The 16409-nt window shown below is 40.8% G+C and overlaps 1 protein-coding gene across 2 annotated transcripts in view; it reads left to right on the forward strand.

The window, feature by feature from the left end:
* Positions 1–16409, forward strand: part of PEX7 (peroxisomal biogenesis factor 7) — a 91709-nt gene that overhangs the window by 43009 nt on the left and 32291 nt on the right. For both annotated transcript variants that reach the window (XM_053461040.1, XM_053461041.1), the window contains exons 6-7: positions 1333–1439; positions 10880–10993. In XM_053461040.1, coding sequence (XP_053317015.1) covers positions 1333–1439; positions 10880–10993 — 221 coding nt within the window. The remainder of the gene's footprint in view (positions 1–1332; positions 1440–10879; positions 10994–16409) is intronic.

The raw sequence follows: 16409 nt of genomic DNA on the forward strand, positions 1-16409 counted from the left end.
TTTTAAATGTTAAAGAACTGAAAGATAGTCACACTGCGCGCAAGGTCAGTAAAATGCCTATTTTTGTCACCAATATTAATTTATGAATGAAGAATAATAGATGAAATGATAGAAAGATAATAAAAAATAGCTTGTCCACAAACTACAAGGTTTGGCTAGTACCATAAATGAGCAATATAGAGTTAAGTAATTCTACTTAACTCTATATGACGCACAGTAATCACTACAGCTTCTCCAACACACCATATACCGTATTGGCCCGAATATAGGCCGCACTTTTTTTTTTGCGGCCTATATTCGGGGTCTAGCGCCCGACGCCCGGGACATGCAGTCCCGGGCGCCGGGCAGGCAGCGGGGATAGGATACAGATCCCCCGCAGCGGTGCAGGGGACCTGTATCCTACTGTCTGATTCGCTCAGACAGCCTCCCCTGCCAGCACTTCTCACGGGGGGGGGTGCCGGCACGGGAGGTTGTCTAAGCATTTTACACACACCCCCCCCCCCGACTTACCAGAGAAGACTCCCGGGTGTCTTGCGGGGCTGGCGGAAGACATCTACGCAATACGCGTATACAATACGCGATTTGCATAGATGTCCCCCTCCGGCCCCGCAAGACACCCGGGAGTCTGCTCTGGTATGTCGGGGGGGGGCAGAGTGGCAGCGTATCTCGGGGGGGGGACAGAGTGGCAGCGTATCTCGGGGGGGAGGACAGAGTGGCAGCGTATCTCGGGGGGGGAGGACAGAGTGGCAGCGTATCTCGGGGGGGGAGTACAGAGTGGCAGCGTATCTCGGGGGGAGGACAGAGTGGCAGCGTATCTCGGGGGGGAGGACAGAGTGGCAGCATATCTCGGGGGGACAGAATGGCAGCATATCTCGGGGGGGAGGACAGAGTGGCAGCATATCTCGGGGGGGGGAGGACAGAGTGGCAGCATATCTCGGGGGGGAGGAGGACAGAGTGGCAGCATATCTCGGGGGGGGACACAGTGGCAGCATGTTTTTTTGGTGCTTTTTTTAAAAACTTTTTCTTTAAAAAAGCACCAAACTTTTAGGGTGCAGCCTATATCCGAGCCAATACGGTATTTTCTGCACTAAACTAAACTTTTAATTAACTTGCAGATTGTTTTTGTCAATTTTGTCGAAGATCACCCTTGTTATTGTTGATTTGTACCAAATGTTTTTTTTGGTTATCATTTTTGTTGGTAATTAAGTCTAATATTTTCTCCTGGAATGCAATTAGAAGCTCTTTTGTCTGAGACCTGTTTTTTATATTTTCTACTTTTACCATTATTAATTGTTATTGTTAATACTAATAATCACTGTGTTTGATTTGCAGGAGACCAGACTCTAAGGATATGGGATGTGAAATCCCCAGTATGCAAACTGGTGATCCCAGCTCATCAAGCAGAAGTTTTGAGCTGTGACTGGTGCAAATACGATCAGGTAATGTATGGCTATCACTTAAAAAAATGTCCTTGTTTTTCAAAGAAAAGTAAACTTTGTCCATTAAAATATCAAATGCATCAGAAATACATTGTAGACATTAATGTTGCAAATGACTATGGTAGCTGGAAACGGCTGATTTTATAGAAAAATATCTTCATAAGGGTGCAAGGGGCCCTTTGTCAGCAGCCATCATTTCTTTGTTCCAATGGCACATTGTGTTAGCTAATCCAATTTTAATTTTAAAAGGATAATTGATCATTAGAAAACCCTTTTGCAATTATGTTAGCAATGCCAGGAAATTCTTTGTTTTCCATCAAAACAGCTAAGTGACCCCAAACTTGTGGACAGTAATGTATATTTACTGGTTCTACATAATACGTTAAAATAGTTGAAGGACAGATATAATAATGGGATTAAATGCGACTCTGTATCAAAATAAATTTTTTAAAATTTATTTTTCACAAAAATATATTATTACCATTCTCAGTCTAAGTGTCTTCCTCATTTGATACTGATTTTCTCCTGGCTGAAAACCCTACCACATACATAGGCGCCTAGAATGAATTTAAGCTGATTTATTGGTAACTCCCCCACCTTTTAATTTCCCCAGGCCTAGCAGAATCTAGCAACAGCTAATTTGCTCTAAACTGCTCCCAGGTGAGGGTCTTTTATTATGATACATAATTTGTTACATATTTTTACATATATGTAGCAAATATATTGCTTTTATAAACTATATTCTGCCCTTGCACTTGTTAACCATTTCTGTTTATTTACAGTGTTCTCATTTAATATAGTCCCTTACAGCTCTTCTTCACTTTCAACCTACTTGTTTGTCTTTGCATTCCTGTACCCCACATTTGAATCCCTTATGTATAGCTTGCCACCAAGATTGACATTACACCTGGCGTTGCCTGTAATCAAAATGAATATACTCACTGTTAAATTCAAGGGTAACTACTCTTTGATAATCTTTCTGCAGCTTTTAACATTGTCAACCACGCTGTTCTACAGAAACTTCATAGTCTTGGTCTCTGATTACACCGTCAATGTCTCCTTTTCCAGAAATACATCCTTTCCACTTTCCCTCTTGGAGCATCCCAGTTCTATGCCCCCCTTCTACACTGTTTCCCCTGGCAAACTAATTTCATCCTTTGACTTAAGCGTCATCTATATACTGGTGGCACTCAGATCTGCATTTCCTCCGATCTCTCTGCTTCTTCTTTGATTGTGTCACTAATTGTCCCACCTCTGTCTTAGTCTTTCTTTTAACAGTAAGTCTTCACTGCCTCCAATGCTAACATTCTTTTGCCAGTCTACCTCAATGCCAATGATACAACCATCATCCCTATCCCATGCAGTTATTGCTTCTGTGTCATTGACCTGTCATTCACCCTTTACATTGTCTATTTCCAAAAACTTAAATCTTAAAAACTATTTGCTTATGTTCTCCTCTTCCTAACCCATAATGCAGTGGAAGCTCTTGCCTGTGTACTCAATTTGATTACATCTTAGCTGTTTTCCTAATACTTGTCCCCATTACAATCTATCATGAATGCTGCTGTTATATTCCTTACACACCACTGTAGTAACACCTAACCCATTGGCTGCCTTTACACTTTAGGATTCAATAAAAAATCCTAAACTACAAAGCTCTTTAGCAGTTTCCCTACCTACAATGCTTGCCTGTCCTCTGTTCTTATCCTTACCTGTCGTGTTCCTGTACAAAATATTTCAGGAGCTGCCCCTAGCAGTCGGAAACCCCAACCCTGGTATCAGACCCCTCCCTAGTATGCAGTCCTTGAAAAAGAAATCTGTAGGACTCATTTGTACCTCTGCCTCACTTTCCCTAGCCTCAGTCCTACTGTCCGGTGCCCCACCATACTGTCTTACTCTTCAGTCTGTACTATGTGTAGTAATATCATATATTTAGACATTATTCACACAACTTTGCTGATAATATTTACCGTATTTTCCGGTGTATAAGACGACTGGGCGTATAAGACGACCCCCAACTTTTCCAGTTAAAATATAGAGTTTGGGCTATACTCGCCGTATAAGACTACCCCTCTACCCAGTATACAACAACCAGCCAATTACGGCAAGCGATGTACCTTACCGGTGATTGGCTGGTTGTTATACAGACATATACATACACTGCCCTCACACACACACACACACACACACACACACACACACACATATATATACACACACATATATATATATATATATATATATATATATATACACACACATATATATATATATATATATATATATATATATAACACAAAAGAATCCAACCACACTTTTCACAAATAACATGATGTTATAAATATTGTGGTATGTATAAGGATCTCATCCTCAAAAACAGGGAAACTCCTGAAAACTTGTATACCTTATATGAAAAGAGTTCTACACTAGCCCTTATATTAAAATATATTATTTTATTGTACAAAAACATATTAATAAAAAATATATCGAATATTTCATAATATAGACAACAGAGGTTTCTAGGAAATCAGAGCATATGGAGTGAATATGGCTATATATATATATATATAAAGTGTCTCAAGTGCATGTAAACCATCAAAAAATCATAAAATGCTGAGTCATTCAAGTATAGTTGTATATTACTCTCTATAAAGTGCACCTATTACCGTATTTGCTCGATTAGAAGACGACCCCCCAAAATCTGAATATTAACTTAAGATAAAAAGAAAAAGCCAGAATATAAGATGACCCTAAAGGAAAAAAGTTTTACCAGTAAATGTTAATTCATGTAAACTATTTTTTTTAATATAAGCTATGATTGAGAAAAATATTTATTTTGTTTTTATTTCCTTGTATTTTCCAACCTGTCCCCCAGTTACGCACATCTGCCCCCAGGCTTGCCATACCAATATGGCACTGTGGCCCATGATATGCCTTTTAACCCTCTATATGCCACTGTGCCCCATGGTATGCCTTTTGACCCCCTATGTGCCACTCTGCCTCCTGAAATGCCTTATACCCCTATATCCCATTCTGGCATTTAGGGGGTTAAAATGGATATTATGGGGCAGAGTGGCATATAGGGAGGTATAAGGCATTTCAGGAGGCAGAGTGCTCTATTAAATGCCCCCTTAACGCCACTCTGCCTCCTGAAATGCGTTATACCTCCCTATATGCCACTCTGCCCCATAATATGCCTTTTAACCCCCTAAGTGACAGAGTGGCATATAGGGGTATAAGGCATTCCAGAAATGCCCTATGCCCCCATTTAACACACACACACACTTACCGGTGCTTCCAATTTCCTGCTGTATTGCCGGGGCAGCGGGTTGACGTCTCCTTCCGCTGCAGCCGGAAGGAGGTGGAGTTGGCAGCGGGGGTTTGTCTGGGTCCGTCGCGCATACCTTCCCCGGCTGTCAGAGATCAGAGTTCCCCGCACCGGTGCGGGGAACTCTGATCTCTGACAGTCGGGGAAGGTATGCGCGACGGACGCAGACAAACCCACGCTGCTAGCCACACCTCCTTCCGGCTGCAGCGGGCGTTGTCTACGCGCATCGCGTAGACGTCAACCCGCTGCCCCGGCAATACAGGAAGCACCGGTAAGTGTGTGTGGGGGGGTGTTAAATGGGGGGGGGGGGAGAGACAGGAGGATCCAGGTCCCCTGCAGCGGTGCGGGGGATCTGGATCTTAGTCTCATAATCAGACCTCTATTTGAGGTCTGATTAGAAGACGACCCCGATTAGAAGACGAGGGGTCTTTTTCAGAGCATTTGCTCTGAAAAAAACCTCGTCTTATAATCGAGCAAATACGGTAATTTTGTAAACATCATAAAGTGCATAATTAATGTTACTCACTATGGAGTGCACCTTTAAATTTAGTAAATATATAGAACACTATTGACATCAATAATAAATATACAGGTAGTCCAAATAGTCAGAACAGTATCCTGAGAGCATTGTGCTCCTTACCCATATTGTCCTCCACTTCCCACGAGATATGCTTCCACTCTGCCCCCCCCCGAGATATGCTGCCACTCTGTGTGTCCCCCGAGATGTGCCCCCTCCCCTAGACTTACCAGTGCAGACTCCCGGAGTCCCGGGTGTCTTGCGGGACCGGCAGGGGACATCTATTCTATGCAGAACGGTATACAACTTCTGCACTGGTAAGGAGGATTGTTAAAGCTTACCGCGCAGACGTTCACCGGCGAGCGTAAACAACCTCCTCTGCCGGCGCGTCCGCTCGATGTGCTTTAACAATCTCCCTTGCTGGGACTCCCGGCAAGGGAGATTGTTAAAGCACACCGAGCAGACGTGCTGGCAGCAGGGGTTTACGCGCATCGCCGCTGCCGGTGAACGTCTGCGTGATGCGCTTAGACAGCCTCCCGTGCCGGCACTCCCCCCTTGGTAAGTGCCAGCAGGGGAGGCTGAGTGTATCGGAGAGTGGGATGCAGGTCCCCTGCACCACTGTGGGGGATCTGTATCCTATCCCTGCCAGACCTTGAGCTCCCTAATGTTGGGCTAGTTAGAGGGAGGTCGTGATCTCCCCAACCAGCCCTGCTCATCGGGTGCCCGCTGATCAGGGCTAGTTGGGGAGATCACGATCTTGCACCTACCTCGGCGCGGCCCTGAAGACCGGCCCAGGGGAGGCGGCTTCTCTGCTTGCCCCTCCCCTAGAGATTCGTGATTCTCCAGTCCGGCTCGGTAAGTTTCCGTACCCGGCGTATAAGACGACCCCCGACTTTTGATTAGATTTTCACGGGTTAAAAAGTCGTCTTATATGCCGGAAAATACGGTAGAAACATCATTTACATCCTAATTGAGAGGGCTCTCAAACTGTATGCTTTTTTACAAAAATGCTTGCAGTGAGTTTGTTTTAATCAGTGTTTTTGGATGTATAACTCCCATACAGATCTATTAACTAACCTCCTAATGTTTCTTAATTCTAATTTAATGATTTAAAGCATTATTGGGACATGCTTGTTAAAGCTTTCAGAATTGCACATATGCCAGTGGAGGTGTCATTGTAACATAAGCAGCTAGATCACATGTGAGTTAAATAAATTAAGTTGTAGTACATTACACAGAGGTCCTCATTGGAGTCAATGGAGTCTGCACTTGGAGATTTGGTGAGACACTTGGCAAAAATTGAATTTGTTAAATCTTCATAGCCAATTGGACCCATAATGCTCCTTGCAGCCGAAAGGCCATAGACCAAAACACCCCTATGATATGTGAACAACAGCTTATAAGCAATAAGCAGAATCCCAGAATTACTTTGATTGGTAATATGTGAAAAAAGAATGTATTAAGCAAAAGCAGAAAAACAACCAAAAATTGATGAGAAGCTAAATAGCAAGTTTTAGTCTGACCTTTACTTTGATGTCTGGGGGGAAATTTATAGAAATTTAAGAAAACCCTGTGATTTAAATTCAATTTTGTTAACATGTTAGGTTTAAAAAGCAATATTTGCTCTGCTGGTTTATGGCTCCCCTTTAATAAGATTTTGATATTTATTAAGAATAGTAGTGCAAATTCAATACTGCTATACAGCAATGTCTAAAATACCCAAAGGCTACCTAATATAATAAAAGGCTGCCATGTCCCATAGAAATTATTAAATTGAAGTAATTAACATTCAAAATCACATACTGCCACTTAGAGTTGTTGGTTTCCAGTATACTATGGTAGTATTCTATTTCAGAATTAAGTCCTGTACATAATTCAAAACCCACACATAAATACAGTGTGTGTATGCATATACATCTACAAACAGTTGTTTGCAAAAGAAGGTACGCCCTTCTTGAATTCTATGGTTTTCCTTATCAGAACATAACAATATTCATCTTTTTCTTAGCAGGTCCAAAAAATTGGTAAATATGTATGTTTTATATATATATATATATATATATATATATATATAATAACATTATGACCACAGACAGGTGTCGTGAATAACACTAATAATCTTGTTATCATGGCACCTGATAGTGGGTTAGTGGGTAGGCTATATTAGGCAGCAAGCGAACATTGATGTGTTAGAAGCAGGAAGAATGGTCAAGTATAAGGATATAAGCGATTTTGGCAAGGGCCAAATTGTGATGGCTGGGTCAGAGTAGAACCAGAAGGCTGGTTCTGATAGAAAGGTGTCAGAGCGTACAGTGTATCACAGTTTGTTGGGCATATGGCTACAAAGCAGCAGACCAGTCATGGGCAAATGCTGACCCCTGTCTGCTAGCAAAAGCACCTCCAATGGGCATGTGAGCATAAGAACTTGACCACAGAGCAATAAAAGAGGGTGGCCTAGTCTGATAAATCATGTTTTGCTTTACATCCTTTACATCATAACTGGAGAACACATGGCACCAGGATGCTTCCATGGAGGCCCCACTAAACAACTTACTGGACTTAAAGGATCTGCTGCCAACATCTTGGTGCCAGATACCACAGTACACCTTCAGTGGCCATACCTCCACAGCTGCTTTGGCGGCAAAAGGGGACCTACACAATATTAGGCAGGTGGTCATAATGTTACGGCTGATCGTTGCGTGCATATATATGTGAATTCACTTTATTCACAAACCCAATAAGCATCTTCTCAAAGAACGTCTGGTCCTTTGTATTGCATAGTTAATGTTAATGCTTTAGCCAAGGTCATCTGAACAATACATTATGCATGTTTCTTCTCAGCCCTTCCAGACACAGGTGTTTAAACTTGCTTAGAAGGACGCCAAGCACAACCACAGCATGGGGAGCACTTAAACAGCTTGGCACCAGAACTCATCTCCTTGCTTCTTGCACCAGCTCAATCGACCTTAGCATTGATGTCCCGACAAGAGCTGTTTAGATGAAAGCCACCTACAACAGTAGAACTTTAGATGAAAGCCACCTACAAAAAATAACTTAGGTTTTAACATTAAAACCTCTTGCCCTGCTGGCAATTTCTGCTTTAGGTGTTTATGGCTAATGAGAAAATTATATTGATTAATGTACTTTTCATGAATTCAGCAATATATTTATTTCTCCATGAAAAGCGGGATCCAATATGTTATTGTCTCCTGCAGTTACAAGACATGACTATCCATTTCTCAATATCCACGTTCAGCAAAATGCCTTTGGGGAGCCTCCTAAATGAATTGAATGGTTAGATCTATATCCTTATATTCAGTTCAGTGAAAATGAAATCACGTTGACCCCAAACAGATTCTGCATGAAACTTTGAATGTTAATTAAAAAAATGAAATCTATTTTAAAACAAAATGAAAAATTAATAATTTGTTTGATAGGAATGTGCAGATGATGCATTAAATTATCTTAAAAAGGCTGTCACATAATGAAATTATATAAGCTTTTCATGCTTTATCATTGTCATGATTATATTTTTCTCTGCACACACATCTTTTGCCACATTGGTTGTAGCCTCAGCATTTTACAACAAAGAAACTGGGCTAAAGAAATATGTGTATTTATATGTTTTTTATGTTAAAACAAATGCATTCTTAAATGTGTTAATTAACAGTACATATAGCTAGTTAAATTTGTTGTTTCCTCAATCTTTTAAATTATTGTAAAAATATATGTTTTAGGAACTAAGTTTAGTGACTAATTGTGATCATACCTGGATAAAATAAAATCCTGAAGACCTCAACCTTTTCCCTATCCACTTACTCTCTTGAATTTAAAACCTTTATAACAAAGTGCAGCTTAGAAGAAACCATTCCTAGTATTGCTGAATACTTAACAATACTAATACTAACAATTTCCAAATATAATTGTTTAACCTTTAGAGCGCCAGCTGCGTAACATAAGCCATTGTTAACAAAGGGGTCTTAGAACACTAAGTGATTCTTTTTTTGATGCACTGCTTGCCCTGATCCTTTGAGTGCTGGGAGTCAGGCCACTTTTTACAGTTTGTTTATTCAGGATTTTTAAACTGTTCAAACATACCTAAATTAAGGCAATTTGTGATTACAGGATAATCAAAACAAAAAACATAATTTTCCCTAATTGTTACCTGTACATTCCATAAGAAATAGAGAAAGTAATGAAAACTATATAATTTTCTAACACACCATAAATAAATGTATCATAGATATGTAGTGGTACATACATGAAGATTGCACACTGAACCAATGAAGTAATAGTACACAATATATTGGGTAGAAACATACTATAAGGGGTTCAATTTCAAAATGTTGCTAAAGACACAAAATATGGGTGGTCCACAAGTATGGCACTTTACAGATTTTGCCGGCTACACCTCCCATCACCTCCATCATCATTCTGGCTAAGGGTGATGGGAGGCCTAGTCCACATGGACCTATGCCCATTTTTATTCTATTTAAAATAAAACAGCACAACTTTTTATTAGACTTTACTAATTAATTAGTTTTTACTTTGGGTAGGGTGGATTATAATGGTGATGGGGCATCTGTCAAGTCACAATACATTATCCCTGGATGACAGCAGGTAGGATCAAGCCTTTTACCAGTGTGCCAGCCAGCTGACACTCTATTTGTTATATAAACTTTAATGCATATGACAGCTCAGTGATCCCTCTAAATTTTCATGTGTCCCCCCCCTTGCAAATGCTTGGTGGGGGTTCTGCAGAATCCCCTCACATTAATTTGACCACTTTCAAGTTCCTTGGTTTGCAGGAGATATGTGTAGCTATCTCCAGCTGACTGCGCCCACCCGGTATACTCACAGGCTTTCAGCTTCAGTGCAGGCTCCGCGAGGGGTATGGGGGAAGGGGTCTCATGAGATCAGCTCTGTTCATGGATTCTTTGTTGGTAAGGATGCATGGGACATTAGACTATCCCTTTAACAGGCGCTTCAAAATATCAAAAGAATGGAAATAGTTTTATATGTGAAATGTGTATAACATCAACTTTCTTTAGTAATGATACAATTAGCGCTGATACTGCATCTTCCATTTCTTTGGAAAACTGCTATTTTCTGAGTCTTGTTGTTTTACTGTAATTAGGTTGTGTAGTTTCCAAGAATTTGTCTGGGATGATTTGGCTCCATTCTTGAATTACATTAATAACATTTGTAGTGTTTTATCAACGATAAATGGCTTCATGCTGCTGCACAGTCACTTGCATCTTTCCCCCATAGTGTCACATCATATACAACAGGCCTTTGGGATTAGTGCAGAATAATGATAGAGGATTCTTAAAAAGAACCAGCAACTGGGATATTCCACACAAATAGCTCAGATAGTATGTTCCTACACAGTTGTGGAATTCATTGGTGGCTATAGAGAATTCCAACTGCTTACCATTAATGATAACAGAAATACAAAAATGGAAGAACCAAAAATGGAGTAAGAAAAATAACCACCGTTTTCATTTGCCAAGCTTAACGATGCTGCATCTAGGAAAATCTTAAAATAGTGCTGTCACCTCTAAACATGTAAACATGTATATGCTTGTTTTCTAGAACCTTCTTGTTACTGGGGCAGTTGACTGTAGTTTGAGAGGCTGGGACCTGCGCTCAGTACGCCATCCAGTTTTTGACCTCCATGATCATACCTATGCAATTAGACGTGTAAAGGTAAGCATTGTCTGACATTTCCATAGTTTAGTAATTAACACTAGGCCGATCTGATGCATTTTGTTACAGTGTTTATTTGCTCTGAAATACAGTGAATAGTAGATCAGTATTTGACAATTACCGACTGTGAAATCACTTATGCACCACTGTTACTATTCTCCTATTGTATTAGCAATAGTTGGCAATGGGCATGCTTCTCTGACACTTTTTAAGCCCCTGCTGCCAATATATATTAGGCCCTGCTCCCAATATATATTAGAAACATAGAAAGTGATGTCAGATAAGAACCATTAGGCCCATCAAGTCTGCCCAACCTCTGAGTACTTTCCTTAGTACCTGGCCTTATCCCATATCTAGCTTGGCCTTATGCCTATCCCATGCTTGCTTAAATGTCTTTACTGTATTAACATCTACCACTTCTGATGTTACCTTTAAACCTTTGCCCCGAGACCCTGCTGCTAATATATATTAATATTAGACCCTTCTGCCAATATATATAGATGTGTATATATATATATATATATGTATAATATTAGCCCCTCCTGTCAATATATATATATAAATACTGGACCCTGCTGCCAATATATTTTATATTGAAAAAAAATGGACCCCAGGAAAGCATTATTTGCCACACTGACTGCAGATTAGGGGAAGACTGTCAGCGCAGTCTTTCCTATTTCTGACCGTACTGTGAAATTGAGAGGTCCTCTCCCCTGTAATCATCCCCAGAGTCCCTTTGTCCCCTCATTCACTAAGCCACACCTCTTTTATTTACTCTCTGTAGTTTAGGTATAGATCAAATAAAGAACACGTGCATGTATAGATCCACTGAATAAGACATAAAAACCCTGTATTTGCAGGTATACAATAATAACATATTGGAAACATAGAATAGGCAGGTATAGATCAACAGAACATATAAAGCCTGCACTGCAGGTATAGATCAACTGGAAATCACATGTAAGCTCAGCACTGAAGGAATAGATCAAATAAACAACACATACAAACCCTGTATTTGCAGGTATATATAAATCATGTATGGAAACATAGCATAGCAGATATGGAAAAATAGAATAACACAAAAACTTTGCTTTGAAGGTATAGATCAATTGGAATTCACATCAAAACTTAGCATTAAAAGTATAGATAAAACCTCCTAAATTACAGGCATAGATCCCTCATGTTTAGTGTTAATACCGTGGTGTGTTAATGTGTGAACATGTCTCTGTATGTTAGCGTGTGTCTGGATGTGTAATTGAATGTCTGTCGGGGTATTTTAGTATGTGAACATGTGTTTTTGGGTATATTAGTGTGTGTATGTAGAGTTGTGTTTGAGTGTCTGGATATGATAGCGTGTGTGTGTGCATGTGTGTTAGTGCTGAGTGTGTGTTAGTGCTGAGTGTCTGTGTGCCTCTGTATTAACGTGCATTTCTGTGTTTCTGTGTGTTAGTGAGGTCTGAGGTAAGGCTCTAGATCCACCCCTACTACTTGCAAAGTACTTTAATATACTTAATATGAATTTAGTTTTCAGAAGGCTGCATGAGAAACTGGAGAGTCCCTCCAGTGATTGCCTCCTTTTTCACCCCAATCTCAGCCAAACAAAAATACTTTCAGAGGCTGTGCTTTATGACCTGCAGTGCACACAAAGAATCCAGGCAGGTAAAACATCATGTCAGAAATATAGATACTATATACTAAAGTAAAATGCCTTTTCTCACTCTAAACTTAAAATAAAATTATATAACACCCCACGCTATTTGACAATGAATATATAAAGAACCGGAAAATAGTTTAAGTATCTTGACTAGAAACAAGTCAGAAACTGCAGTGTGTTTATTATTGCAGTTCTAAATGGGACAAAAATCAGTGACTTGCAAACTCTATTTTGCTTTAAGCTGCCGCTCTAGTGCATGAATAAATCCATATTAGTAAACAGACGTAAACGTGCCCTTTGTCATGGACTCTGTGCATCTTAGCCCTGAATCCATAGGATGCTTTGAGCAAAACAGCTGTCACCATGTAACTTTTAGCTATAATTGGTTTATGTTGTGTGCAGTTCCCACAGCGTGCGGGTGTTGGCAAAAAGACATAACTGATTTTCAATTTTTTGGTATTTGTGTTATGATTGTTTGACTATGGTTGTTTTTGTAATTGAAGAATTAATAGCTTCCAGTAAATGGGATTATTATGTTAATGTTTTTTTTTGGTAAACCATAAACTGCAAAAGAGTTAAGATATATGACCTTGCCATGTTCAGTATTCACTACAAAGAGGCTGGCAAATCTCTCTAGCAAAAGGGACTGAAACCTAGGCAGCCTAATCTCCAGTGCATTGGTAAGGAAATGCAATGTAAGAAAAGCAGGGTGTACCTTTCTGACCACTTTTTTTCAGGGCATAATTGTATGTCTGTCAGGAACCACTTTTTCGCTGCCTGAACCATGGCTTTTTTTTTTTTTTTTATACCTGTGGCGTTTAAATCTGCTACCGCTAGTGGCCACCCTGCACCCTCTGGAGCACTCAGAACTCAGGTGTGCCTTGTTACCTGGGTTGAGCCCTAGTCAATACATCCAGCTGGGCCTTGTTACCTGGATTACCCTGCCTTTATGAACCTGCCCTTCGGCCAGGGCCTTTGTATTGAAGTCTATGGACCTTCCTGCTGTGGCTCTGCACCTGTACTGTTCTTGGTTCCCTGCTTTGTGTCCTTCCAAGTGGACTCCCTGCTTTGTGTCCTTCCAAGCGGGCTGTGTGCCTTTCGTACCCTTCCAAGTGGGCTCCCTGCCAAAAGACTTATTACCGGTATTTTATTTTGCCATACGTCCGGTTTCTTGCTTAGACTGTATTACCCTTATTTGCTGGTCCTGTTATATACATAAAATACACTGCATTACCTGGATTTCTGCTTGTGGTGTCTTTGTTTGCATAATCATGCACCGTGGGTTACAGACTGAACCCCCAAGTATCCCCTGCGCATGGGCTCCTACCCGACCTGATCACCCGAGTCCTGACAATCTCCTAATGGCCAACAGGTCAAAACATCACTGAAATGTGACAGCTTTAGAAGGAGAATTGGAATTTATGCTGTTTTCAAAGCAAATGGTACTCACATAAAATATTGGGTTGAGTTAGATTTTTTTTATATTTACTCACTTTGTATTTTGTCAGTTGCTAATAATAAACTATTAACATGTATATTTTTGAAAGCATTCTTACTTTACAGCATTTTTCACACCTGCCTAAAACGTTTGCACAGTAATGTATATAAACTTTCATTTATTATGAGAAAAGTAAAAACCTGTTTTCACAGTTTCACCTATAACAACTACATAGCCAGTACATAAAAAAAAATGTATCTAGGTATTTGCCCTCATATGCCTGGTGTTATCTGCTATTTTTGTAGTGAAATGGCTGAACATGAATAATATGCATCACTGTTTCCAAACTTTTTTTTTTTTAAGTGCTTTTAGTTGGGCCTCATTAGTGATTAGAAAAGCTAAAAGTGCAGAACAAAAGTATATATTTTTTTTGAAAGTTGACAACCCAAAGTATTTTAACAGGGGAATTTTAATACTTTTTAAGCTCTCGCAACATATATATCCAATCCCGCCCGCTCCCGCAACATGTGTCCAATATTGCCCGCTCCTGTCACATATGTGGTGAATCCCGCCCACCCCCTTACCTGAACTGCAGATTTCCCGCACACTCCCGCAAGGCTGCCTTCACAGCGTCTCACAGCGCCTCTTCTCTTGCTCCGCCCAGGAGCCCAGCGGAGTCACGGGAAGTGACGTAAAATCGCGTGACTCCGCTGGGATCCTGGGCGGAACAAGAGAAGACATGCTATGAGGGGGCAAGGCGAAGGCAGCCTTGCGGGAGTGTACATTGTCTGACCGCCCGCTCCCACCCGCAACTCCCCCCCAAAAAACGCCCATGACTCCCAAAAAAACATGCATGGGTATGCCATGCTTATTGGACGTTGCAGGGTGAAAATTGTCACATGTACATTACAGTTTCTGAACTGGGAATCATCTTGCTGGGTTCATGTCTTATGTGTGGCATAGCAGAGGTCCTTTTTTTAAATTTTACCTCTTAAAACTATAGATTTGCAAACACTAGACAACATATGGTATGTGATTTAGGTGAAATCAGCATGTTCCATGCAGGTGATTCCACACAAGCTTTTTTTTTTTTTTTTTTTTTACATCCACTTAGTTTCACCATGTTTTTGGATATGTGAAAAAAGTTTCTAATTTTTATTCAGAAATATACCACGTTAATGGGTACGTCATGTATCCCAGACATTGTGGGATCAAAATTGTAACATGCACATTTCGGTTATCAAACTTGACATTTTTCATATCACTCTAATGGGTTCGTCTCATTTGAGGCACAGTAGAGGTCCCATATTTAACCCCATACAACTACCGTATATTCCGGCGTATAAGACGACCGGGCGTATAAGACGACCCCCAACTTTTACAGTTCAAATATAGAGTTTGGACTATACTCGCCGTATAAGACTACCCCTCTACCCAGCATACAACAACCAGCCAATCACGACAAGCAATGTACCTTACCGGTGATTTGCTGACATATATATACATGCACTGCCCTTACACACACACACACACACACACACACACACACACACACTATATATATATATATATATATATATATATATATATATATGTGTATATATATATATATATGTGTGTATATATATATGTATATATCTACACATATGCCTGTCCATACATACACATTTATACACTGCCCTCACCACACACCCCTGCCTTTACACACACATGTATATGTATATGTATATATACACACACACACCAGCTTACAAATACACCGACCATATCACACCAACATACATACACTGCACTCACACCCCTTTCTCCCCATCTCTTACCTTATCTTCTGTCTTCTTTCTTCCATCCAGTTGTGGGAGCACGAGGTCTGGCACTTCAGACCTCAGCTTCCCTGCTCCCTCATCACTACGCGCCGGCAATTGATGCCGAGCGCCGGGACATGACATCATCCCTGCGCTCGGCATCAATAGCCGGCACGTAGTGATTAGAGAGCAGGGAAGCCGAGGTCTGAAGTGCCAGACCTCGAGCTCCCTAATGTCGGGCTAGTTAGAGGGAGGTCGTGATCTCCCCAACCAGCCCTGCCGATCAGGGCTAGTTGGGGAGATCATGATCTTGCACCTACCTTGGCGCGGCCCTGAAGACCGGCCCAGGGGAGGCGGCTTCTTCACTCGCCCCTCCCCTAGAGATTGGTGGCTTTGTGGGAACCTCCGGCTTGGTAAGTACCCGGTGGATGCATTTTTTAGGGGTTTCTAAGTTAGTACCCGGCGTATAAGACGACCCCCCACTTTTAAGAAGATTTTCTGGGGTTAAAAAGTCTTCTTATA

Source organism: Spea bombifrons, chromosome 3 (assembly GCF_027358695.1).
Source record: "Spea bombifrons isolate aSpeBom1 chromosome 3, aSpeBom1.2.pri, whole genome shotgun sequence".
NCBI lineage: Eukaryota > Metazoa > Chordata > Amphibia > Anura > Pelobatidae > Spea > Spea bombifrons.